The 25,751-nt window shown below is 46.6% G+C and overlaps 1 protein-coding gene across 1 annotated transcript in view; it reads left to right on the top strand.

Moving 5' to 3' along the window:
- The window catches only part of CLPB (ClpB family mitochondrial disaggregase), a 98,689-nt gene that overhangs the window by 26,475 nt on the left and 46,463 nt on the right, over positions 1-25,751 (top strand). Inside the window, exon 5 of the mRNA XM_056561060.1 lies at positions 15,535-15,663. Within this exon, the coding sequence (XP_056417035.1) occupies positions 15,535-15,663 (129 nt within the window). The remainder of the gene's footprint in view (positions 1-15,534; positions 15,664-25,751) is intronic.

Below are 25,751 nucleotides of genomic sequence, written 5' to 3'. Positions count from 1 at the left end.
TCACATCTTATTACAGTACAGCAGTGTTATATAGAGGAGAGGATAATATCACATCTTATTACAGTACAGCAGTGTTATATAGAGGAGGGGATGATATCACATCTTATTACAGTATAGCAGTGTTATATAGAGGAGAGGATGATATCACATCTTATTACAGTACAGCAGTGTTATATAGAGGAGAGGATGATATCACATCTTATTACAGTACAGCAGTGTTATATAGAGGAGAGGATGATATCACATCTTATTACAGTACAGCAGTGTTATATAGAGGATGATATCACATCTTATTACAGTACAGCAGTGTTATATGGAGAGGATGATATCACATCTTATTACAGTACAGCAGTGTTATATAGAGGATGATATCACATCTTATTACAGTACAGCAGTGTTATATGAGGAGAGGATGATATCGCATCTTATTACAGTACAGCAGTGTTATATAGAGGAGAGGATGATATCGCATCTTATTACAGTACAGCAGTGTTATATAGAGGAGAGGATGATATCACATCTTATTACAGTACAGCAGTGTTATATAGAGGAGAGGATGATATCGCATCTTATTACAGTACAGCAGTGTTATATAGAGGAGAGGATGATATCACATCTTATTACAGTACAGCAGTGTTATATAGAGGAGGATATCACATCTTATTACAGTACAGCAGTGTTATATAGAGGAGGATATCACATCTTATTACAGTACAGCAGTGTTATATAGAGGAGGATATCACATCTTATTACAGTACAGCAGTGTTATATAGAGGAGGATATCACATCTTATTACAGTACAGCAGTGTTATATAGAGGAGATGATGATATCACATCTTATTACAGTACAGCAGTGTTATATAGAGGAGAGGATGATATCACATCTTATTACAGTACAGCAGTGTTATATAGAGGAGAGGATGATATCGCATCTTATTACAGTACAGCAGTGTTATATAGAGGAGAGGATGATATCACATCTTATTACAGTACAGCAGTGTTATATAGAGGAGGGGATGATATCACATCTTATTACAGTACAGCAGTGTTATATAGAGGATGATATCACATCTTATTACAGTACAGCAGTGTTATATAGAGGAGAGGATGATATCACATCTTATTACAGTACAGCAGTGTTATATAGAGGAGAGGATGATATCACATCTTATTACAGTACAGCAGTGTTATATAGAGGAGAGGATGATATCACACCTTATTACAGTACAGCAGTGTTATATAGAGGAGAGGATGATATCACACCTTATTACAGTACAGCAGTGTTATATAGAGGAGAGGATGATATCACATCTTATTACAGTACAGCAGTGTTATATAGAGGAGAGGATGAGATCACATCTTATTACAGTACAGCAGTGTAATATAGAGGAGAGGATGATATCACATCTTATTACAGTACAGCAGTGTTATATAGAGGAGAGGATGATATCACATCTTATTACAGTACAGCAGTGTTATAAAGAGGAGAGGATGATATCGCATCTTATTACAGTACAGCAGTGTTATATAGAGGATGATATCACATCCTATTACAGTACAGCAGTGTTATATAGAGGATGATATCACATCTTATTACAGTACAGTAGTGTTATATAGAGGAGAGGATGATATCACATCTTATTACAGTACAGCAGTGTTATATAGAGGAAATGATGATATCACATCTTATTACAGTACAGCAGTGTTATATAGAGGAGGGGATGATATCACATCTTATTACAGTACAGCAGTGTTATATAGAGGATGATATCACATCTTATTACAGTACAGCAGTGTTATATAGAGGAGGGGATGATATCACATCTTATTACAGTACAGCAGTGTTATATAGAGGAGAGGATGATATCACATCTTATTACAGTACAGCAGTGTTATATAGAGGAGAGGATGATATCACATCTTATTACAGTACAGCAGTGTTATATAGAGGAGAGGGTGATATCACATCCTATTACAGTACAGCAGTGTTATATAGAGGAGAGGATGATACCACATCTTATTACAGTACAGCAGTGTTATATAGAGGAGAGGATGATATCACATCTTATTACAGTACAGCAGTGTTATATAGAGGAGAGGATGATACCACATCTTATTACAGTACAGCAGTGTTATATAGAGGAGAGGATGATATCACATCTTATTACAGTACAGCAGTGTTATATAGAGGAGAGGATGATATCACATCTTATTACAGTACAGTAGTGTTATATAGAGGAGAGGATGATATCACATCTTATTACAGTACAGCAGTGTTATATAGAGGAGAGGATGATATCACATCTTATTACAGTACAGCAGTGTTATATAGAGGAGAGGATGATATCACATCTTATTACAGTACAGCAGTGTTATATAGAGGAGAGGATGATATCACATCTTATTACAGTACAGCAGTGTTATATAGAAGAGAGGATGATATCACATCTTATTACAGTACAGCAGTGTTATATAGAGGAGGGGATGATATCACATCTTATTACAGTACAGCAGTGTTATATAGAGGAGGGGATGATATCACATCTTATTACAGTACAGCAGTGTTATATAGAGGATGATATCACATCTTATTACAGTACAGCAGTGTTATATAGAGGAGAGGATGATATCACATCTTATTACAGTACAGCAGTGTTATATAGAGGATGATATCACATCTTATTACAGTACAGCAGTGTTATATAGAGGAGAGGATGATATCACATCTTATTACAGTACAGCAGTGTTATATAGAGGAGGGGATGATATCACATCTTATTACAGTACAGCAGTGTTATATAGAGGAGAGGATGATATCACATCTTATTACAGTACAGCAGTGTTATATAGAGGAGAGGATGATATCACATCTTATTACAGTACAGCAGTGTTATATAGAGAAGAGGATGATATCACATCTTATTACAGTACAGCAGTGTTATATAGAGGAGGGGATGATATCACATCTTATTACAGTACAGCAGTGTTATATAGAGGAGAGGATGATATCAGACATTATTACAGTACAGCAGTGTTATATAGAGGATGATATCACATCTTATTACAGTACAGCAGTGTTATATAGAGGATGATATCACATCTTATTACAGTACAGCAGTGTTATATAGAGGATGATATCACATCTTATTACAGTACAGCAGTGTTATATAGAGGAGAGGATGATATCGCATCTTATTACAGTACAGCAGTGTTATATAGAGGATGATATCACATCTTATTACAGTACTGCAGTGTTATATAGAGGAGAGGATGATATCACATCTTATTACAGTACAGCAGTGTTATATAGAGGAGAGGATGATATCACATCTTATTACAGTACAGCAGCGTTATATAGAGGAGAGGATGATATCACATCTTATTACAGTACAGCAGTGTTATATAGAGGAGAGGATGATATCACATCTTATTACAGTACAGCAGTGTTATATAGAGGAGAGGATGATATCACATCTTATTACAGTACAGCAGTGTTATATAGAGGAGAGGATGATATCACATCTTATTACAGTACAGCAGTGTTATATAGAGGAGAGGATGATATCACATCTTATTACAGTACAGCAGTGTTATATAGAGGATATCACATCTTATTACAGTACAGCAGTGTTATATAGAGGAGAGGATTATATCACATCTTATTACAGTACAGCAGTGTTATATAGAGGAGAGGATGATATCACATCTTATTACAGTACAGCAGTGTTATATAGAGGATGATATCACATCTTATTACAGTACAGCAGTGTTATATAGAGGAGGGGATGATATCACATCTTATTACAGTACAGCAGTGTTATATAGAGGAGGGGATGATATCACATCTTATTACAGTACAGCAGTGTTATATAGAGGAGAGGATATCACATCTTATTACAGTACAGCAGTGTTATATAGAGGAGAGGATGATATCACATCTTATTACTGTACAGCAGTGTTATATAGAGGAGAGGATGATATCACATCTTATTACAGTACAGCAGTGTTATATAGAGGAGAGGATGATATCACATCTTATTACAGTACAGCAGTGTTATATAAAGGATGATATCACATCTTATTACAGTACAGCAGTGTTATATAGAGGAGGGGATGATATCACATCTTATTACAGTACAGCAGTGTTATATAGAGGAGGGGATGATATCACATCTTATTACAGTACAGCAGTGTTATATAGAGGAGAGGATGATATCACATCTTATTACAGTACAGCAGTGTTATATAGAGGAGAGGATGATATCACATCTTATTACAGTACAGCAGTGTTATATAGAGGAGAGGATGATATCACATCCTATTACAGTACAGCAGTGTTATATAGAGGAGGGGATGATATCACATCCAATTACAGTACAGCAGTGTTATATATAGGAGAGGATGATATCACATCTTATTACAGTACAGCAGTGTTATATAGAGGAGAGGATGATATCACATCTTATTACAGTACAGCAGTGTTATATAGAGGAGAGGATGATATCACATCTTATTACAGTACAGCAGTGTTATATAGAGGAGAGGATGATATCACATCTTATTACAGTACAGCAGTGTTATATAGAGGAGGGGATGATATCACATCTTATTACAGTACAGCAGTGTTATATAGAGGATGATATCACATCTTATTACAGTACAGCAGTGTTATATAGAGGAGAGGATGATATCACATCTTATTACAGTACAGCAGTGTTATATAGAGGAGAGGATGATATCACATCTTATTACAGTACAGCAGTGTTATATAGAGGATGATATCACATCTTATTACAGTACAGCAGTGTTATATAGAGGAGAGGATGATATCACATCTTATTACAGTACAGCAGTGTTATATAGAGGAGGGGATGATATCACATCTTATTACAGTACAGCAGTGTTATATAGAGGAGAGGATGATATCACATCTTATTACAGTACAGCAGTGTTATATAGAGGAGAGGATGATATCACATCTTATTACAGTACAGCAGTGTTATATAGAGGAGAGGATGATATCACATCTTATTACAGTACAGCAGTGTTATATAGAGGAGAGGATGATATCACATCTTATTACAGTACAGCAGTGTTATATAGAGGAGAGGATGATATCACATCTTATTACAGTACAGCAGTGTTATATAGAGGATGATACCACATCTTATTACAGTACAGCAGTGTTATATAGAGGAGAGGATGATATCACATTTTATCACAGTACAGCAGTGTTATATAGAGGAGAGGATGATACCACATCTTATTACAGTACAGCAGTGTTATATAGAGGAGAGGCTGATATCACATCTTATTACAGTACAGCAGTGTTATATAGAGGAGAGGATGATATCACATTTTATCACAGTACAGCAGTGTTATATAGAGGAGAGGATGAGATCACATCTTATTACAGTACAGTAGTGTTATATAGAGGAGAGGATGATATCACATCTTATTACAGTACAGTAGTGTTATATAGAGGAGAGGATGATATCACATCTTATTACAGTACAGCAGTGTTATATAGAGGAGAGGATGATATCACATCTTATTACAGTACAGCAGTGTTATATAGAGGATGATATCACATCTTATTACAGTACAGCAGTGTTATATAGAGGAGAGGATGATATCACATCTTATTACAGTACAGCAGTGTTATATAGAGGATGATATCACATCTTATTACAGTACAGCAGTGTTATATGGAGAGGATGATATCACATCTTATTACAGTACAGCAGTGTTATATAGAGGAGGGGATGATATCACATCTTATTACAGTACAGCAGTGTTATATAGAGGAGAGGATGATATCACATCTTATTACAGTACAGCAGTGTTATATAGAGGAGAGGATGATATCACATCTTATTACAGTACAGCAGTGTTATATAGAGGAGAGGATGATATCACATCTTATTACAGTACAGCAGTGTTATATAGAGGAGAGGATGATATCACATCTTATTACAGTACAGCAGTGTTATATAGAGGAGAGGATGATATCACATCTTATTACAGTACAGCAGTGTTATATAGAGGAGAGGATGATATCACATCTTATTACAGTACAGCAGTGTTATATAGAGGAGAGGATGATATCACATCTTATTACAGTACAGCAGTGTTATATAGAGGAAAGGATGATATCACATCTTATTACAGTACAGCAGTGTTATATAGAGGAGGGGATGATATCACATCTTATTACAGTACAGCAGTGTTATATAGAGGAGAGGATGATATCACATCTTATTACAGTACAGCAGTGTTATATAGAGGAGAGGATGATATCACATCTTATTACAGTACAGCAGTGTTATATAGAGGAGGGGATGATATCACATCTTATTACAGTACAGCAGTGTTATATAGAGGAGAGGATGATATCACATCTTATTACAGTACAGCAGTGTTATATAGAGGAGAGGATGATATCACATCTTATTACAGTACAGCAGTGTTATATAGAGGAGGGGATGATATCACATCTTAGTACAGTACAGCAGTGTTATATAGAGGAGGGGATGATATCACATCTTATTACAGTACAGCAGTGTTATATAGAGGATGATATCACATCTTATTACAGTACAGCAGTGTTATATAGAGGAGAGGATGATATCACATCTTATTACAGTACAGCAGTGTTATATAGAGGAGAGGATGATATCACATCTTATTACAGTACAGCAGTGTTATATAGAGGAGGGGATGATATCACATCTTATTACAGTACAGCAGTGTTATATAGAGGAGAGGATGATATCACATCTTATTACAGTACAGCAGTGTTATATAGAGGATGATATCACATCTTATTACAGCACAGCAGTGTTATATAGAGGAGAGGATGATATCACATCTTATTACAGTACAGCAGTGTTATATAGAGGAGAGGATGATATCACATCTTATTACAGTACAGCAGTGTTATATAGAGGAGAGGATGATATCACATCTTATTACAGTACAGCAGTGTTATATAGAGGAGAGGATGATAACACATCTTATTACAGTACAGCAGTGTTATATAGAGGAGAGGATGATATCACATCTTATTACAGTACAGCAGTGTTATATAGAGGATAATAATATCACATCTTATTACAGTACAGCAGTGTTATATAGAGGAGAGGATGATATCACATCTTATTACAGTACAGCAGTGTTATATAGAGGAGAGGATGATATCACATCTTATTACAGTACAGCAGTGTTATATAGAGGAGAGGATGATAACACATCTTATTACAGTACAGCAGTGTTATATAGAGGATGATATCACATCTTATTACAGTACAGCAGTGTTATATAGAGTAGAGGATGATATCACATCTTATTACAGTACAGCGGTGTTATATAGAGGAGAGGATGATATCGCATCTTATTACAGTACAGCAGTGTTATATAGAGGAGAGGATGATATCACATCTTATTACAGTACAGCAGTGTTATATAGAGGAGAGGGGGATATCACATCTTATTACAGTACAGCAGTGTTATATAGAGGAGAGGATGATATCACATCTTATTACAGTACAGCAGTGTTATATAGAGGAGAGGATAATGTCACATCATGTCCCTCATGTCCCGGTGACAGCGCCCCCCATCATGTCCCTCATACCCCCATGACAGCGCCGCCCATCATGTCCCTCATACCCCCGGTGACAGCGCCCCCCATCATGTCCCTCATACCCCCATGACAGCGCCGCCCATCATGTCCCTCATACCCCCATGACAGCGCCCCCCATCATGTCCCTCATACCCCCATGACAGCGCCCCCCACCATGTCTCTCATACCCCCATGACAGCGCCCCCCATCATGTCTCTCATACCCCCGGTGACAGCGCCCCCCATCATGTCCCTCATACCCCCGGTGACAGCGCTGCCCATCATGTCCCTCATACCCCCGGTGACAGCGCCCCCCATCATGTCCCTCATACCCCCGGTGACAGCGCCCCCCATCATGTCTCTCATACCCCTGGTGACAGCGCCCCCCATCATGTCTCTCATACCCCTGGTGACAGCGCCCCCCCATCATTTCCTTATACCCCCGGTGACAGCGCCCCCCATCATGTCTCTCATACCCCCGGTGACAGCGCCCCCCATCATGTCTCTCATACCCCCGGTGACAGCGCCCCCCATCATGTCTCTCATACCCCCGGTGACAGCGCCCCCCATCATGTCTCTCATACCCCCGGTGACAGCGCCCCCCATCATGTCTCTCATACCCCCGGTGACAGCGCCCCCCATCATGTCTCTCATACCCCTGGTGACAGCGCCCCCCATCATGTCTCTCATACCCCTGGTGACAGCGCCCCCCCATCATTTCCTTATACCCCCGGTGACAGCGCCCCCCATCATGTCTCTCATACCCCTGGTGACAGCGCCCCCCATCATTTCCTTATACCCCCGGTGACAGCGCCCCCCATCATGTCTCTCATACCCCTGGTGACAGCGCCCCCCATCATGTCTCTCATACCCCTGGTGACAGCGCCCCCCCATCATTTCCTTATACCCCCGGTGACAGCGCCCCCCATCATGTCTCTCATACCCCCGGTGACAGCGCCCCCCATCATGTCTCTCATACCCCCGGTGACAGCGCCCCCCATCATGTCTCTCATACCCCCGGTGACAGCGCCCCCCATCATGTCTCTCATACCCCCGGTGACAGCGCCCCCCATCATGTCTCTCATACCCCCGGTGACAGCGCCCCCCATCATGTCTCTCATACCCCCGGTGACAGCGCCCCCCATAATGTCTCTCATACCCCTGGTGACAGCGCCCCCCCATCATTTCCTCATACCCCCGGTGACAGCGCCCCCCATCATGTCTCTCATACCCCTGGTGACAGCGCCCCCCATCATGTCTCTCATACCCCCGGTGACAGCGCCCCCCCATCATTTCCTCATACCCCCGGTGACAGCGCCCCCCTCTCCCGCATACAAACATTTTTCTATTTCATAAAAGCATCTAAACTGCGGCATCACCAGAGATATATTACAGACATTTGCGCGGCCGGCAGCGAGCTGAAATTTTCCAGGCGTCCCGGTGATGGATGTGCGGCGCGGCTCCCCCTGACGCTTTATCGAGTTTGCCATCATAATGCCCCGCTCCGGTATTTCTTACAGATGATGACTGAGCTGTCATGGAGGCCGGGGCGGGGGAGGGGAGCAGACGCCCCACAATAATAAGACTTTAATCTCTTTACCGCTCTCCTGCCTAGTATCTCAGATTCATCTTCCCTGACACAGCGCTCAGCCTGCACCGGGGGCCCCTTAACCCTTTGTGGGGCCACAGACCGCGCTCAGACTGCACCGGGGGCCCCTCAACCTTTTGTGGGGCCACACATTGCGCTCAGCCCGCACTGGGGGTCCCTTAACCCTTTATGGGGCCACACACCGTGCTCAGCCCGCACCGGGGGCCTCTTAACCCTTTGTGGGGCCACAGACCGTGCTCAGACTGCACCGGGGTCCCTTAACCCTTTGTGGGGCCACAGACCGCGCTCAGCCTGCGCCGGGCCCCTTAACCCTTTGTGGGGCCACACACCCCCCACCGTATATTGAGACTAATTTGCCAGTTTTTCGTTACTTTTCTTTCCTTTCATTAATTCTTGTGTAAAATAGTTATGTTTGTGGCCCTGAACCTGTGTAGAGGAAAAGTTGACCAGTTGCCCATAGCAACCAATCAGATCGCTGCTTTCATTTTTGAAAAGGCCTCTGAATAATGAAAGCAGCGATCTGATTGGTTGCTATGGTAACTCGGCATCTTTTCAGGTTTTGATGAATCTCCCCCAGAGTGTTTTAGAACATTTCCAGTAAATGTAAAATATTGGGTCTCTTCTCCAGGGAAAGCTGGGTGGCAAGTAAAGGCTTCCATTCCTACATCCTTGTGTCTTCACCCAGCTTTCCCAGAATGTCAAACACACCCAGTTATACAAAAGTCAGAAAGTAGGAGACAACCAGATTGTCGGCCACTGCGGATCATACAGGGTCTGTCACCCAGCTTTTCTTTGTTCTGAATGATTAATCTGCTTCTCCTGTTCACAACTAGGAAGGATTGTTATTCTGGACTCTGGGAAAGCTAGGTGGTAGATACTGTAGGAATTGTACTGCCATTTCAGCACTTGTCAGTGTCTGTCACCCAGCTTTTCTAAAGCAGTGAATGGTAAATCTGCCTGGTTATGACTCTTCTCTTGGGGTATAACAGCCATAATGAACATGGATGTAAATGTTCCGATCAACCAGCTTTCCCAGATTCCTGAATGACATATGTGCCCAGTTATTCAAGAATACGAAAGTAAGAGACTTCAAGTTTGTGCCTGCCACTTTAGATCTTTCACCCAACTTTCCATAGTTCTGAATGGTAAATCTGCATCAGAACCAGGCAGGATTGTTTTGTCATTCTGGCAAAGCTGGGTGGCTTTAATAGCTGTTACAGTCAATTCGGTGCTCGGGAGAGCTACCACCCAGCTCTCTTATTGTTCTGATTGGTAAATGTATGTAGTTATGCACCTTTTTCTCCCATGTCACTGCTGTAAGCAAGCTGAGTTGTTATTCTGGAAAAGCTGGGTGATGGAGCCTGTAAGAGTCCTCACATACAACTCTGCACCTGCGGAAGCTATTACCCAGCTCTCCATAGTTTTCATATGGTTAATTTTACATAAGCAATACACCTCTTTCTACTATACCATTACAGGTCAGATTTGTTATTCAGCCATCTGGGAAAGCTGGGTGATAGACACTGTTGCAGTCATTTTGGCCTTTATCAGGGCTGTTATACCATTCAAAATGGGAAAGATGAATAACAGTCCTGGTACAGGCCACAATGACTGCAACAACATCTATCACCCAGCTTTCCCTAGACTCCCGAATAAAAAATTGACCACCAACACAGTGATGGAGGTAAAGAAGGATGACAAGGCAGATAAACCATCCTGAACTCGTAGAAAGCTGAATATCTGCCTCGGCATCCTCCTTTACCTCCCATATGACTGTGTTGGTGGTCAGTATGCTATTCAGGAGTCTGGGAAAGATTGGTAGACATATCAAAGCTGTTAGGGTCATTTTGGTCTTTACAGGAGGAATTACTCTGCTTTCCCAGAGTTCTGAATGATATATATATTTACTATGTCGTAAATTCGATCCCATAACACTGCACTGCCTTTAGTAGGCAGATTTGTTATTTGGGAGAAAGCTGGGTTACAGTTGTTTTTTTTTTTTTTTTTTTTTTTTTTACCAGCGCAGTTATTCAGCTTTTCCCAGAGTTCTGAATGGTATATATCTGTCTTGTCATCCTTCTTTATTTCCCATATCCCCGTGTTTGTTGGTCAATTTGTTATTCTGGAGTCTGGGAAAGCTGGGTGGTAGACATATCAACGCTGTTAGCATCATTTTGGCCTTCACAGGAGGAATTACTCTGCTTTCCCAGAGTTCTGAGTGGTATATATTTACCTTGTTTTGCATCCTATCCCCTACCGCTGCACTGCCATATTTATTTGAAAGTCTGGGAAAAGCTGGGTGGTAGACATATCAAAGCTGTTGTGGTCAGTTTGGCCTTTACAGGAGGAGTTACTCTGCTTTCCCAGAGTTCTGAATGACATATATTTATTTACTATGTTATAAATCCTATCCCATACCACGGCGCTGCCTTTAGCGGGCAGATTTTTTATTTGGGAGTGTGAGAAAGCTGGGTGGTGGGTAGAAATCTCCTTCATATGCTTTATCCATTTGAGACCCCAGGACACTGTACATGAACTTTACAGCGCCCTCGGCAGGTGGATGTGTGGTCCCCGGCAGGTGCATGTTTCGCCCCCAGGCGGGTGGTTATCATTGATCAGGTCCTGCAGTGCAGCTGTATCGACCCCGGGGGGGGGGGGGGGGGCGCATCTGTCCTTCCTGACCACTCAACGGGGTAAAAGACACTACATCTGCTGCCGAGCAGCTATTTACTATAAAACTGTTGCAAAACTACAACTCCCAGCATGCCCGGACAGTCTTCGGGAGTTGTAGTTTTGCAACAGCTGGAGGCACACTGGTATATAGAAATGATCTACCCGCCCTTATTGCTGTCTGTTATCAGCCGCTCAGGCCAGGAAGAAGACAAGTGAATACAATCTATTACTATCTGTTAGCAGCCGCTCAGGCCAGGAAGAAGACAAGTGAATGCAATCTATTACTATCTGTTATCAGCCGCTCAGGCCAGGAAGAAGACAAGTGAATACAATCTATTACTATCTGTTATCAGCCACTCAGGCCAGGAAGAAGACAAGTGAATACAATCTATTACTATCTGTTATCAGCCTCTCAGGCCAGGAAGAAGACAAGTGAATACAATCTATTACTATCTGTTATCAGCCGCTCAGGCCAGGAAGAAGACAAGTGAATACAATCTATTACTATCTGTTATCAGCCACAGCTTAGAGGGTTCCCCCTCCTCCTCCTTCGCTGATGATCCGATGGATTTTCCATTTTATCGCCCCTGATTTCCCGATCCCCGGGTGTCTGACCCGCAGGGGTGAAAGGTTCAGAGGACAAAGAGCCCCCGGGCAGAAGAATAATGGATTCTTCTGCTCTAATCACAGTGTAATGTTCGTGTCCGTGTCACCGCGTCCGCCGTAATGATCCCCGTAGCGCAGCGTGATGGAAAGCGTCATATACAGCCATCAGCCAGAACATAAAAACCATATACAGGCATCAGCCGCAACATTATAACCGTATACAGGGACCAGCCGCAACATTATAACCGTATACAGGGACCAGCCGCAACATTATAACCGTATACAGGGACCAGCCGCAACATTATAACCGTATACAGGGACCAGCCGCAACATTATAACTGTATACAGGGATCAGCCGCAACATTATAACCGTATACAGGCATCAGCCGCAACATTATAACCGTATACAGGGACCAGCCGCAACATTATAACCGTATACAGGGACCAGCCGCAACATTATAACTGTATACAGGGATCAGCCGCAACATTATAACCGTATACAGGCATCAGCCGCAACATTATAACCGTATACAGGCATCAGCTGCAACATTATAACCGTATACAGGGACCAGCCGCAACATTATAACTGTATACAGGGATCAGCCGCAACATTATAACCGTATACAGGCATCAGCCGCAACATTATAACCGTATACAGGCATCAGCCGCAACATTATAACAGTATACAGGGATCAGACGCAGCATTATAACAGTATACAGGGATCAGCCGCAACATTATAACCGTATACAGGCATCAGCTGCAACATTATAACTGTATACAGGGACCAGCCGCAACATTATAACTGTATACAGGGACCAGCCGCAACATTATAACCGTATACAGGCATCAGCCGCATCATTATAACCGTATACAGGGACCAGCCGCAACATTATAACTGTATACAGGGACCAGCTGCAACATTATAACCGTATACAGGCATCAGCCGCATCATTATAACCGTATACAGGGACCAGCCGCAACATTATAACTGTATACAGGCATCAGCCGCAACATTATAACCGTATACAGGCATCAGCCGCAACATTATAACCGTATACAGGGACCAGCCGCAACATTATAACTGTATACAGGCATCAGCCGCAACATTATAACCGTATACAGGCATCAGCCGCAACATTATAACCGTATACAGGCATCAGACGCAGCATTATAACCGTATACAGGGATCAGCTGCTACATTATAACCGTATACAGGGATCAGCTGCTACATTATAACCGTATACAGGGATCAGCTGCTACATTATAACCGTATACAGGGATCAGCTGCTACATTATAACTGTATACAGGCATCAGCCGCAACATTATAACCGTATACAGGGATCAGACGCAGCATTATAACCGTATACAGGGATCAGCTGCTACATTATAACTAGATACAGGGATCAGCTACTACATTATAACCGTATACAGGCATCAGCCGCAACATTATAACCGTATACAGGGATCAGCCACTACATTATAACCGTATACAGGGATCAGCTACTACATTATAACCGTATACAGGCATCAGCCGCAACATTATAACCGTATACTGGGATCAGCTACTACATTATAACCGTATACAGGGATCAGCTACTACATTATAACCGTATACAGGGATCAGCTACTACATTATAACCGTATACAGGGATCAGCTACTACATTATAACCGTATACAGGGATCAGCTACTACATTAGGCCTCACATATCTCCCTCACCTGTCCCCTATTCTTTGTATAATGAAAAGTTTTCTCACTATTGTCAGTATCTCCGCTTGCTGTCACAGGAGCCTTCACTCTACTCCCAGTGGATACAGATCCATCCTGGTCATGTGATCACTGATAACGAACCTGCAGCTGTGTGTGGATATCACATGACCATTGAAGGTTCCTATGGACTGACAGCAAGCAGAGATCTTAAGAACTGTCAAGGAATTTATGTAACAACTTAAATTTACATTTTTGATAATGATGAAGGAAATGATAGTGGTTATTGTTTATGGAGAGGATGATGGGTGATGGTGATGATTAGAGATGAGGGAACTTACAGTAAATTTGATTCGTCACGAACTTCTCGGCTCGGCAGTTGATGACTTTTCCTGCATAAATTAGTTCAGCTTTCCGGTGCTCCCGTGGGCTGGAAAAGGTGGATACAGTCCTAGGAGACTCTTTCCTAGGACTGTATCCACCTTTTCCAGCCCACCGGAGCACCGGAAAGCTGAACTAATTTATGCAGGATAAGTCATAAACTGCCGAGCCGAGAAGTTCGTGACGAATCGAATTTACTGTAAGTTCGCTCATCTCTAGTGATGATGATGGAGAGGGTGATGATGATGATGGAGAGGATGATGATGATGGAGAGGGTGATGATGATGATGATGGAGAGGATGATGGCTGATGGTGATGATGATGGAGAGGATGATGGTGATGATGGTGATGGGTGGTGGTGGTGGTGATGGTGGATGATTATGTTGGTGATGATGATGGATGATTATGATGGTGATGATGATGGATGATTATGATGGTGATGATGATGGATGATTATGATGGTGATGATGGAGGATGATGATGATGGATGATTATGATGGTGATGATGATGGGTGATAATGAGGATGATGATGATGGATGATGATGGTGATGATGGGTGATAATGAGGATGATGATGATGGGTGATGATGGTGATGATGATGGATGATTATGATGGTGATGATGATGGATGATTATGATGGTGATGATGGTTGCTGATGATGGTGATGATGGAGGATGATGATGATGGATGATTATGATGGTGATGATGATGGGTGATAATGAGGATGATGATGATGGATGATGATGGTGATGATGGGTGATAATGAGGATGATGATGATGGTGATGATGGTGATGATGATGGGTGATGATGGTTGATGATGGTGATGATGGTGGATGATGGTGATGATGGTGGATGATTATGATGGTGATGATGATGGATGATTATGATGGTTGCTGATGATGAGGATGATGACCCTTTTCTCTCTCTCTTTGCAGTTCTGGTGACCCGGGAGGATGAGTTCAGTAACCGGCTGAATAACCGCGCCAGTTTCCGGGGCTGCACGGCGCTGCACTACGCTGTTCTGATGGATGATTATGGGACGGCTCAGGCTCTACTGGAGGGGGGTGAGTGTCAGCTGTGTGTGTAACAATGGGGCGGGCACGACCTATACCATGGACATGTACAACAGCTCTGTTGGCACTGTTAAGACTGCCTCTGCCCTGTGGGCACTGCCGGGGGCGGCTTCTGCTCTGTGGGCACTGCCGGGGGCGGCCTCTGCTCTGTGGGCACTGCCGGGGGCGGCCTCTGCTCTGTGGGCACTGCCGGGGGCGGCCTCTGCTCTGGGGGCACTGCCGGGGGCGGCCTCTGCTCTGAGGGCACTGCCGGGGGCGGCCTCTGCTCTGCGGGCACTGCCGGGGGCGGCCTCTGCTCTGCGGGCACTGCCGGGGGCGGCCTCTGCTCTGCGGGCACTGCCGGGGGCGGCCTCTGCTCTGCGGGCACTGCCGGGGGCGGCCTCTGCTCTGTGGGCACTGCCGGGGGCGGCCTCTGCTCTGTGGGCACTGCCGGGGGCGGCCTCTGCTCTGTGGGCACTGCCGGGGGCGGCCTCTGCTCTGTGGGCACTGCCGGGGGCGGCCTCTGCTCTGTGGGCACTGCCGGGGGCGGCCTCTGCTCTGTTGGCACTGCCGGGGGCGGCCTCTGCTCTGTTGGCACTGCCGGGGGCGGCCTGTGCTCTGTGGGCACTGCCGGGGGCGGCCTCTGCTCTGGGGGCACTGCCGGGGGCGGCCTCTGCTCTGTGGGCACTGCCGGGGGCGGCCTCTGCTCTGTTGGCACTGCCGGGGGCGGCCTCGGCTCTGTGGGCACTGCCGGGGGCGGCCTCTGCTCTGTGGGGACTGCCGGCGGCGGCCTCTGCTCTGTGGGCACTGCCGGGGGCGGCCTCGGCTCTGTGGGCACTGCCGGGGGCGGCCTCTGCTCTGTGGGGACTGCCGGCGGCGGCCTCTGCTCTGTGGGCACTGCCGGGGGCGGCCTCTGCTCTGGGGGCACTGTCGGGGGCGGCCTCTGCTCTGCGGGCACTGTCGGGGGCGGCCTCTGCTCTGCGGGCACTGCCGGGGGCGGCCTCTGCTCTGTGGGCACTGTCGGGGGCGGCCTCTGCTCTGTGGGTACTGTCGGGGGCGGCCTCTGCTCTGTGGGTACTGTCGGGGGCGGCCTCTGCTCTGTGGGCACTGCCGGGGGCGGCCTCTGCTCTGTTGGCACTGCCGGGGGCGGCCTCTGCTCTGTTGGCACTGCCGGGGGCGGCCTCTGCTCTGTTGGCACTGCCGGGGGCGGCCTGTGCTCTGTGGGCACTGCCGGGGGCGGCCTCTGCTCTGGGGGCACTGCCGGGGGCTGCCTCTGCTCTGTTGGCACTGCCGGGGGCGGCCTCTGCTCTGTGGGCACTGCCGGGGGCGGCCTCTGCTCTGTGGGCACTGCCGGGAGTGGCCTCTGCTCTGGGGGCACTGCCGGGGGCGGCCTCTGCTCTGTTGGCACTGCCGGGGGCTGCCTCTGCTCTGTGGGCACTGCCGGGGGCTGCCTCTTCTCTGTGGGCACTGCCGGGGCTGGCACCATCCATGTATAGAAATTTTGTCAGTCTGTGCCCCCTCCTTGCCCGCTATATATTTAGTCAGTCTGTGCCCCCTCCTTGCCCGCTATATATTTAGTCAGTCTGTGCCCCCTCCTTGCCCGCTATATATTTAGTCAGTCTGTGCCCCCTCCTTGCCCACTATTTATTTAGTCAGTCTGTGCCCCCTCCTTGCCCACTAATATATTTAGTCAGTCTGTGCCCCCTCCTTGCCCGCTATATATTTAGTCAGTCTGTGCCCCCTCCTTGCCCGCTATATATTTAGTCAGTCTGTGCCCCCTCCTTGCCCGCTATATATTTAGTCAGTCTGTGCCCCCTCCTTGCCCGCTATATATTTAGTCAGTCTGTGCCCCCTCCTTGCCCGCTATATATTTAGTCAGTCTGTGCCCCCTTTTCTGCCCGCTATTTATTTAGTCATTCTGTGCCCCCTCCTTGCCCGCTATATATTTAGTCAGTCTGTGCCCCCTCCTTGCCCGCTATATATTTAGTCAGTCTGTGCCCCCTCCTTGCCCGCTATATATTTAGTCAGTCTGTGCCCCCTCCTTGCCCGCTATATATTTAGTCAGTATGTGCCCCCTCCCTGCCCGCTATATATTTAGTCAGTCTGTGCCCCCTCCTTGCCCGCTATATATTTAGTCAGTCTGTGCCCCCTCCTTGCCCGCTATATATTTAGTCAGTCTGTGCCCCCTCCTTGCCCACTAATATATTTAGTCAGTCTGTGCCCCCTCCTTGCCCACTATTTATTTAGTCAGTCTGTGCCCCCTCCTTGCCCACTAATATATTTAGTCAGTCTGTGCCCCCTCCTTGCCCGCTATATATTTAGTCAGTCTGTGCCCCCTCCTTGCCCGCTATATATTTAGTCAGTCTGTGCCCCCTCCTTGCCCACTATATATTTAGTCAGTCTGTGCCCCCTCCTTGCCCGCTATATATTTAGTCAGTCTGTGCCCCCTCCTTGCCCGCTATTTATTTAGTCAGTCTGTGCCCCCTCCTTGCCCACTATATATTTAGTCAGTCTGTGCCCCCTCCTTGCCCGCTATATATTTAGTCAGTCTGTGCCCCCTCCTTGCCCGCTATATATTTAGTCAGTCTGTGCCCCCTCCTTGCCTGCTATATATTTAGTCAGTCTGTGCCCCCTCCTTGCCCGCTATATATTTAGTCAGTCTGTGCCCCCTCCTTGCCCACTATATATTTAGTCAGTCTGTGCCCCCTCCTTGCCCGCTATATATTTAGTCAGTCTGTGCCCCCTCCTTGCCCGCTATTTATTTAGTCAGTCTGTGCCCCCTCCTTGCCCGCTATATATTTAGTCAGTCTGTGCCCCCTTTCCTGCCCGCTATTTATTTAGTCAGTCTGTGCCCCCTCCTTGCCCACTAATATATTTAGTCAGTCTGTGCCCCCTCCTTGCCCGCTATTTATTTAGTCAGTCTGTGCCCTTTTTTCCTCACCCGCTTTATACTGAATGTTTTAGATGGTGACAGGAGGGAAGGTGTCGCTTGGGTGATCTCTACCTATTGTTCTCCACTTCCTCTCCACCTGCCCATCCGATGCCCCCAGGGCCCTCCCCATCCTCCCCACCCTCCCTATTTATTTAGTCATTCTGTGCCCCCTCCTTGCCCACTATATATTTAGTCAGTCTGTGCCCCCTCCCTGCCCGCTATATATTTAGTCAGTCTGTGCCCCCTCCTTGCAGCTATATATTTAGTCAGTCTGTGCCCCCTCCTTGCCCGCTATATATTTAGTCAGTCTGTGCCCCCTCCTTGCCCACTAATATATTTAGTCAGTCTGTGCCCCCTCCTTGCCCGCTATATATTTAGTCAGTCTGTGCCCCCTCCTTGCCCGCTATATATTTAGTCAGTCTGTGCCCCCTCCTTGCCCGCTATATATTTAGTCAGTCTGTGCCCCCTTTCCTGCCCGCTATTTATTTAGTCAGTCTGTGCCCCCTCCTTGCCCACTAATATATTTAGTCAGTCTGTGCCCCCTCCTTGCCCACTAATATATTTAGTCAGTCTGTGCCCCCTCCTTGCCCACTATATATTTAGTCAGTCTGTGCCCCCTCCTTGCCCGCTATATATTTAGTCAGTCTGTGCCCCCTCCTTGCCCACTAATATATTTAGTCAGTCTGTGCCCCCTCCTTGCCCACTATATATTTAGTCAGTCTGTGCCCCCTCCTTGCCCACTATATATTTAGTCAGTCTGTGCCCCCTCCTTGCCCGCTATATATTTAGTCAGTCTGTGCCCCCTCCTTGCCCGCTATTTATTTAGTCAGTCTGTGCCCCCTCCTTGCCCACTATTTATTTAGTCAGTCTGTGCCCCCTCCTTGCCCACTAATATATTTAGTCAGTCTGTGCCCCCTTTCCTGCCCGCTATTTATTTAGTCAGTCTGTGCCCCCTCCTTGCCCACTAATATATTTAGTCAGTCTGTGCCCCCTCCTTGCCCGCTATATATTTAGTCAGTCTGTGCCCCCTTTCCTGCCCGCTATATATTTAGTCAGTCTGTGCCCCCTCCTTGCCCGCTATATATTTAGTCAGTCTGTGCCCCCTCCTTGCCCGCTATATATTTAGTCAGTCTGTGCCCCCTCCTTGCCCGCTATATATTTAGTCAGTCTGTGCCCCCTCCTTGCCCGCTATATATTTAGTCAGTCTGTGCCCCCTTTCCTGCCCGCTATTTATTTAGTCAGTCTGTGCCCCCTCCTTGCCCGCTATATATTTAGTCAGTCTGTGCCCCCTCCTTGCCCGCTATATATTTAGTCAGTCTGTGCCCCCTCCTTGCCCGCTATATATTTAGTCATTCTGTGCCCCCTCCTTGCCCACTAATATATTTAGTCAGTCTGTGCCCCCTCCTTGCCCACTAATATATTTAGTCAGTCTGTGCCCCCTTTCCTGCCCGCTATATATTTAGTCAGTCTGTGCCCCCTCCTTGCCCACTATTTATTTAGTCAGTCTGTGCCCCCTCCTTGCCCACTATATATTTAGTCAGTCTGTGCCCCCTCCTTGCCCGCTATATATTTAGTCAGTCTGTGCCCCCTCCTTGCCCGCTATATATTTAGTCAGTCTGTGCCCCCTCCCTGCCCGCTATATATTTAGTCAGTCTGTGCCCCCTCCTTGCCCGCTATATATTTAGTCAGTCTGTGCCCCCTCCTTGCCCGCTATATATTTAGTCAGTCTGTGCCCCCTCCTTGCCCACTAATATATTTAGTCAGTCTGTGCCCCCTCCTTGCCCGCTATATATTTAGTCAGTCTGTGCCCCCTCCTTGCCCACTAATATATTTAGTCAGTCTGTGCCCCCTCCTTGCCCGCTATATATTTAGTCAGTCTGTGCCCCCTCCTTGCCCGCTATATATTTAGTCAGTCTGTGCCCCCTCCTTGCCCGCTATATATTTAGTCAGTCTGTGCCCCCTCCTTGCCTGCTATATATTTAGTCAGTCTGTGCCCCCTCCTTGCCCGCTATATATTTAGTCAGTCTGTGCCCCCTCCTTGCCCACTATATATTTAGTCAGTCTGTGCCCCCTCCTTGCCCGCTATATATTTAGTCAGTCTGTGCCCCCTCCTTGCCCGCTATTTATTTAGTCAGTCTGTGCCCCCTCCTTGCCCGCTATATATTTAGTCAGTCTGTGCCCCCTCCTTGCCCGCTATTTATTTAGTCAGTCTGTGCCCCCTTTCCTGCCCGCTATTTATTTAGTCATTCTGTGCCCCCTCCTTGCCCGCTATATATTTAGTCAGTCTGTGCCCCCTCCTTGCCCACTATATATTTAGTCAGTCTGTGCCCCCTCCTTGCCCACTATATATTTAGTCAGTCTGTGCCCCCTCCTTGCCCACTAATATATTTAGTCATTCTGTGCCCCCTCCTTGCCCGCTATATATTTAGTCAGTCTGTGCCCCCTCCTTGCCCGCTATTTATTTAGTCAGTCTGTGCCCCCTTTCCTGCCCGCTATTTATTTAGTCAGTCTGTGCCCCCTCCTTGCCCGCTATATATTTAGTCAGTCTGTGCCCCCTCCTTGCCCACTATATATTTAGTCAGTCTGTGCCCCCTCCTTGCCCACTAATATATTTAGTCAATCTGTGCCCCCTCCTTGCCCGCTATATATTTAGTCAGTCTGTGCCCCCTCCTTGCCCGCTATATATTTAGTCAGTCTGTGCCCCCTCCTTGCCCACTATATATTTAGTCAGTCTGTGCCCCCTCCTTGCCCACTAATATATTTAGTTATTCTGTGCCCCCTCCTTGCCCGCTATATATTTAGTCAGTCTGTGCCCCCTCCTTGCCCGCTATATATTTAGTCAGTCTGTGCCCCCTCCTTGCCCGCTATATATTTAGTCAGTCTGTGCCCCCTCCTTGCCCGCTAATATATTTAGTCAGTCTGTGCCCCCTCCTTGCCCGCTATATATTTAGTCAGTCTGTGCCCCCTCCTTGCCCACTAATATTTTTAGTCAGTCTGTGCCCCCTCCTTGCCCACTAATATATTTAGTCAGTCTGTGCCCCCTCCTTGCCCGCTATATATTTAGTCAGTCTGTGCCCCCTCCTTGCCCGCTATATATTTAGTCAGTCTGTGCCCCCTCCTTGCCCGCTATATATTTAGTCAGTCTGTGCCCCCTCCTTGCCCGCTATATATTTAGTCAGTCTGTGCCCCCTCCTTGCCTGCTATATATTTAGTCAGTCTGTGCCCCCTCCTTGCCCGCTATATATTTAGTCAGTCTGTGCCCCCTCCTTGCCCACTATATATTTAGTCAGTCTGTGCCCCCTCCTTGCCCGCTATATATTTAGTCAGTCTGTGCCCCCTCCTTGCCCGCTATTTATTTAGTCAGTCTGTGCCCCCTCCTTGCCCGCTATATATTTAGTCAGTCTGTGCCCCCTTTCCTGCCCGCTATTTATTTAGTCAGTCTGTGCCCCCTCCTTGCCCACTAATATATTTAGTCAGTCTGTGCCCCCTCCTTGCCCGCTATTTATTTAGTCAGTCTGTGCCCTTTTTTCCTCACCCGCTTTATACTGAATGTTTTAGATGGTGACAGGAGGGAAGGTGTCGCTTGGGTGATCTCTACCTATTGTTCTCCACTTCCTCTCCACCTGCCCATCCGATGCCCCCAGGGCCCTCCCCATCCTCCCCACCCTCCCTATTTATTTAGTCATTCTGTGCCCCCTCCTTGCCCACTATATATTTAGTCAGTCTGTGCCCCCTCCCTGCCCGCTATATATTTAGTCAGTCTGTGCCCCCTCCTTGCAGCTATATATTTAGTCAGTCTGTGCCCCCTCCTTGCCCGCTATATATTTAGTCAGTCTGTGCCCCCTCCTTGCCCACTAATATATTTAGTCAGTCTGTGCCCCCTCCTTGCCCGCTATATATTTAGTCAGTCTGTGCCCCCTCCTTGCCCGCTATATATTTAGTCAGTCTGTGCCCCCTCCTTGCCCGCTATATATTTAGTCAGTCTGTGCCCCCTTTCCTGCCCGCTATTTATTTAGTCAGTCTGTGCCCCCTCCTTGCCCACTAATATATTTAGTCAGTCTGTGCCCCCTCCTTGCCCACTAATATATTTAGTCAGTCTGTGCCCCCTCCTTGCCCACTATATATTTAGTCAGTCTGTGCCCCCTCCTTGCCCGCTATATATTTAGTCAGTCTGTGCCCCCTCCTTGCCCACTAATATATTTAGTCAGTCTGTGCCCCCTCCTTGCCCACTATATATTTAGTCAGTCTGTGCCCCCTCCTTGCCCACTATATATTTAGTCAGTCTGTGCCCCCTCCTTGCCCGCTATATATTTAGTCAGTCTGTGCCCCCTCCTTGCCCGCTATTTATTTAGTCAGTCTGTGCCCCCTCCTTGCCCACTATTTATTTAGTCAGTCTGTGCCCCCTCCTTGCCCACTAATATATTTAGTCAGTCTGTGCCCCCTTTCCTGCCCGCTATTTATTTAGTCAGTCTGTGCCCCCTCCTTGCCCACTAATATATTTAGTCAGTCTGTGCCCCCTCCTTGCCCGCTATATATTTAGTCAGTCTGTGCCCCCTTTCCTGCCCGCTATATATTTAGTCAGTCTGTGCCCCCTCCTTGCCCGCTATATATTTAGTCAGTCTGTGCCCCCTCCTTGCCCGCTATATATTTAGTCAGTCTGTGCCCCCTCCTTGCCCGCTATATATTTAGTCAGTCTGTGCCCCCTCCTTGCCCGCTATATATTTAGTCAGTCTGTGCCCCCTTTCCTGCCCGCTATTTATTTAGTCAGTCTGTGCCCCCTCCTTGCCCGCTATATATTTAGTCAGTCTGTGCCCCCTCCTTGCCCGCTATATATTTAGTCAGTCTGTGCCCCCTCCTTGCCCGCTATATATTTAGTCATTCTGTGCCCCCTCCTTGCCCACTAATATATTTAGTCAGTCTGTGCCCCCTCCTTGCCCACTAATATATTTAGTCAGTCTGTGCCCCCTTTCCTGCCCGCTATATATTTAGTCAGTCTGTGCCCCCTCCTTGCCCACTATTTATTTAGTCAGTCTGTGCCCCCTCCTTGCCCACTATATATTTAGTCAGTCTGTGCCCCCTCCTTGCCCGCTATATATTTAGTCAGTCTGTGCCCCCTCCTTGCCCGCTATATATTTAGTCAGTCTGTGCCCCCTCCCTGCCCGCTATATATTTAGTCAGTCTGTGCCCCCTCCTTGCCCGCTATATATTTAGTCAGTCTGTGCCCCCTCCTTGCCCGCTATATATTTAGTCAGTCTGTGCCCCCTCCTTGCCCACTAATATATTTAGTCAGTCTGTGCCCCCTCCTTGCCCGCTATATATTTAGTCAGTCTGTGCCCCCTCCTTGCCCACTAATATATTTAGTCAGTCTGTGCCCCCTCCTTGCCCGCTATATATTTAGTCAGTCTGTGCCCCCTCCTTGCCCGCTATATATTTAGTCAGTCTGTGCCCCCTCCTTGCCCGCTATATATTTAGTCAGTCTGTGCCCCCTCCTTGCCTGCTATATATTTAGTCAGTCTGTGCCCCCTCCTTGCCCGCTATATATTTAGTCAGTCTGTGCCCCCTCCTTGCCCACTATATATTTAGTCAGTCTGTGCCCCCTCCTTGCCCGCTATATATTTAGTCAGTCTGTGCCCCCTCCTTGCCCGCTATTTATTTAGTCAGTCTGTGCCCCCTCCTTGCCCGCTATATATTTAGTCAGTCTGTGCCCCCTCCTTGCCCGCTATTTATTTAGTCAGTCTGTGCCCCCTTTCCTGCCCGCTATTTATTTAGTCATTCTGTGCCCCCTCCTTGCCCGCTATATATTTAGTCAGTCTGTGCCCCCTCCTTGCCCACTATATATTTAGTCAGTCTGTGCCCCCTCCTTGCCCACTATATATTTAGTCAGTCTGTGCCCCCTCCTTGCCCACTAATATATTTAGTCATTCTGTGCCCCCTCCTTGCCCGCTATATATTTAGTCAGTCTGTGCCCCCTCCTTGCCCGCTATTTATTTAGTCAGTCTGTGCCCCCTTTCCTGCCCGCTATTTATTTAGTCATTCTGTGCCCCCTCCTTGCCCGCTATATATTTAGTCAGTCTGTGCCCCCTCCTTGCCCACTATATATTTAGTCAGTCTGTGCCCCCTCCTTGCCCACTAATATATTTAGTCAATCTGTGCCCCCTCCTTGCCCGCTATATATTTAGTCAGTCTGTGCCCCCTCCTTGCCCGCTATATATTTAGTCAGTCTGTGCCCCCTCCTTGCCCGCTATATATTTAGTCAGTCTGTGCCCCCTCCTTGCCCACTAATATTTTTAGTCAGTCTGTGCCCCCTCCTTGCCCACTAATATATTTAGTCAGTCTGTGCCCCCTCCTTGCCCGCTATATATTTAGTCAGTCTGTGCCCCCTCCTTGCCCGCTATATATTTAGTCAGTCTGTGCCCCCTCCTTGCCCGCTATATATTTAGTCAGTCTGTGCCCCCTCCTTGCCCGCTATATATTTAGTCAGTCTGTGCCCCCTCCTTGCCTGCTATATATTTAGTCAGTCTGTGCCCCCTCCTTGCCCGCTATATATTTAGTCAGTCTGTGCCCCCTCCTTGCCCACTATATATTTAGTCAGTCTGTGCCCCCTCCTTGCCCGCTATATATTTAGTCAGTCTGTGCCCCCTCCTTGCCCGCTATTTATTTAGTCAGTCTGTGCCCCCTCCTTGCCCGCTATATATTTAGTCAGTCTGTGCCCCCTTTCCTGCCCGCTATTTATTTAGTCATTCTGTGCCCCCTCCTTGCCCGCTATATATTTAGTCAGTCTGTGCCCCCTCCTTGCCCACTATATATTTAGTCAGTCTGTGCCCCCTCCTTGCCCACTAATATATTTAGTCAATCTGTGCCCCCTCCTTGCCCGCTATATATTTAGTCAGTCTGTGCCCCCTCCTTGCCCGCTATATATTTAGTCAGTCTGTGCCCCCTCCTTGCCCACTATATATTTAGTCAGTCTGTGCCCCCTCCTTGCCCACTAATATATTTAGTTATTCTGTGCCCCCTCCTTGCCCGCTATATATTTAGTCAGTCTGTGCCCCCTCCTTGCCCGCTATATATTTAGTCAGTCTGTGCCCCCTCCTTGCCCGCTATATATTTAGTCAGTCTGTGCCCCCTCCTTGCCCACTATATATTTAGTCAGTCTGTGCCCCCTCCTTGC

The sequence above is a fragment of the Hyla sarda genome, chromosome 2 (assembly GCF_029499605.1).
Source record: "Hyla sarda isolate aHylSar1 chromosome 2, aHylSar1.hap1, whole genome shotgun sequence".
NCBI classification, from domain to species: domain Eukaryota; kingdom Metazoa; phylum Chordata; class Amphibia; order Anura; family Hylidae; genus Hyla; species Hyla sarda.
Note: the sequence above shows the minus strand (reverse complement) of the source record. Positions and strands in the feature narration are given on the sequence as shown.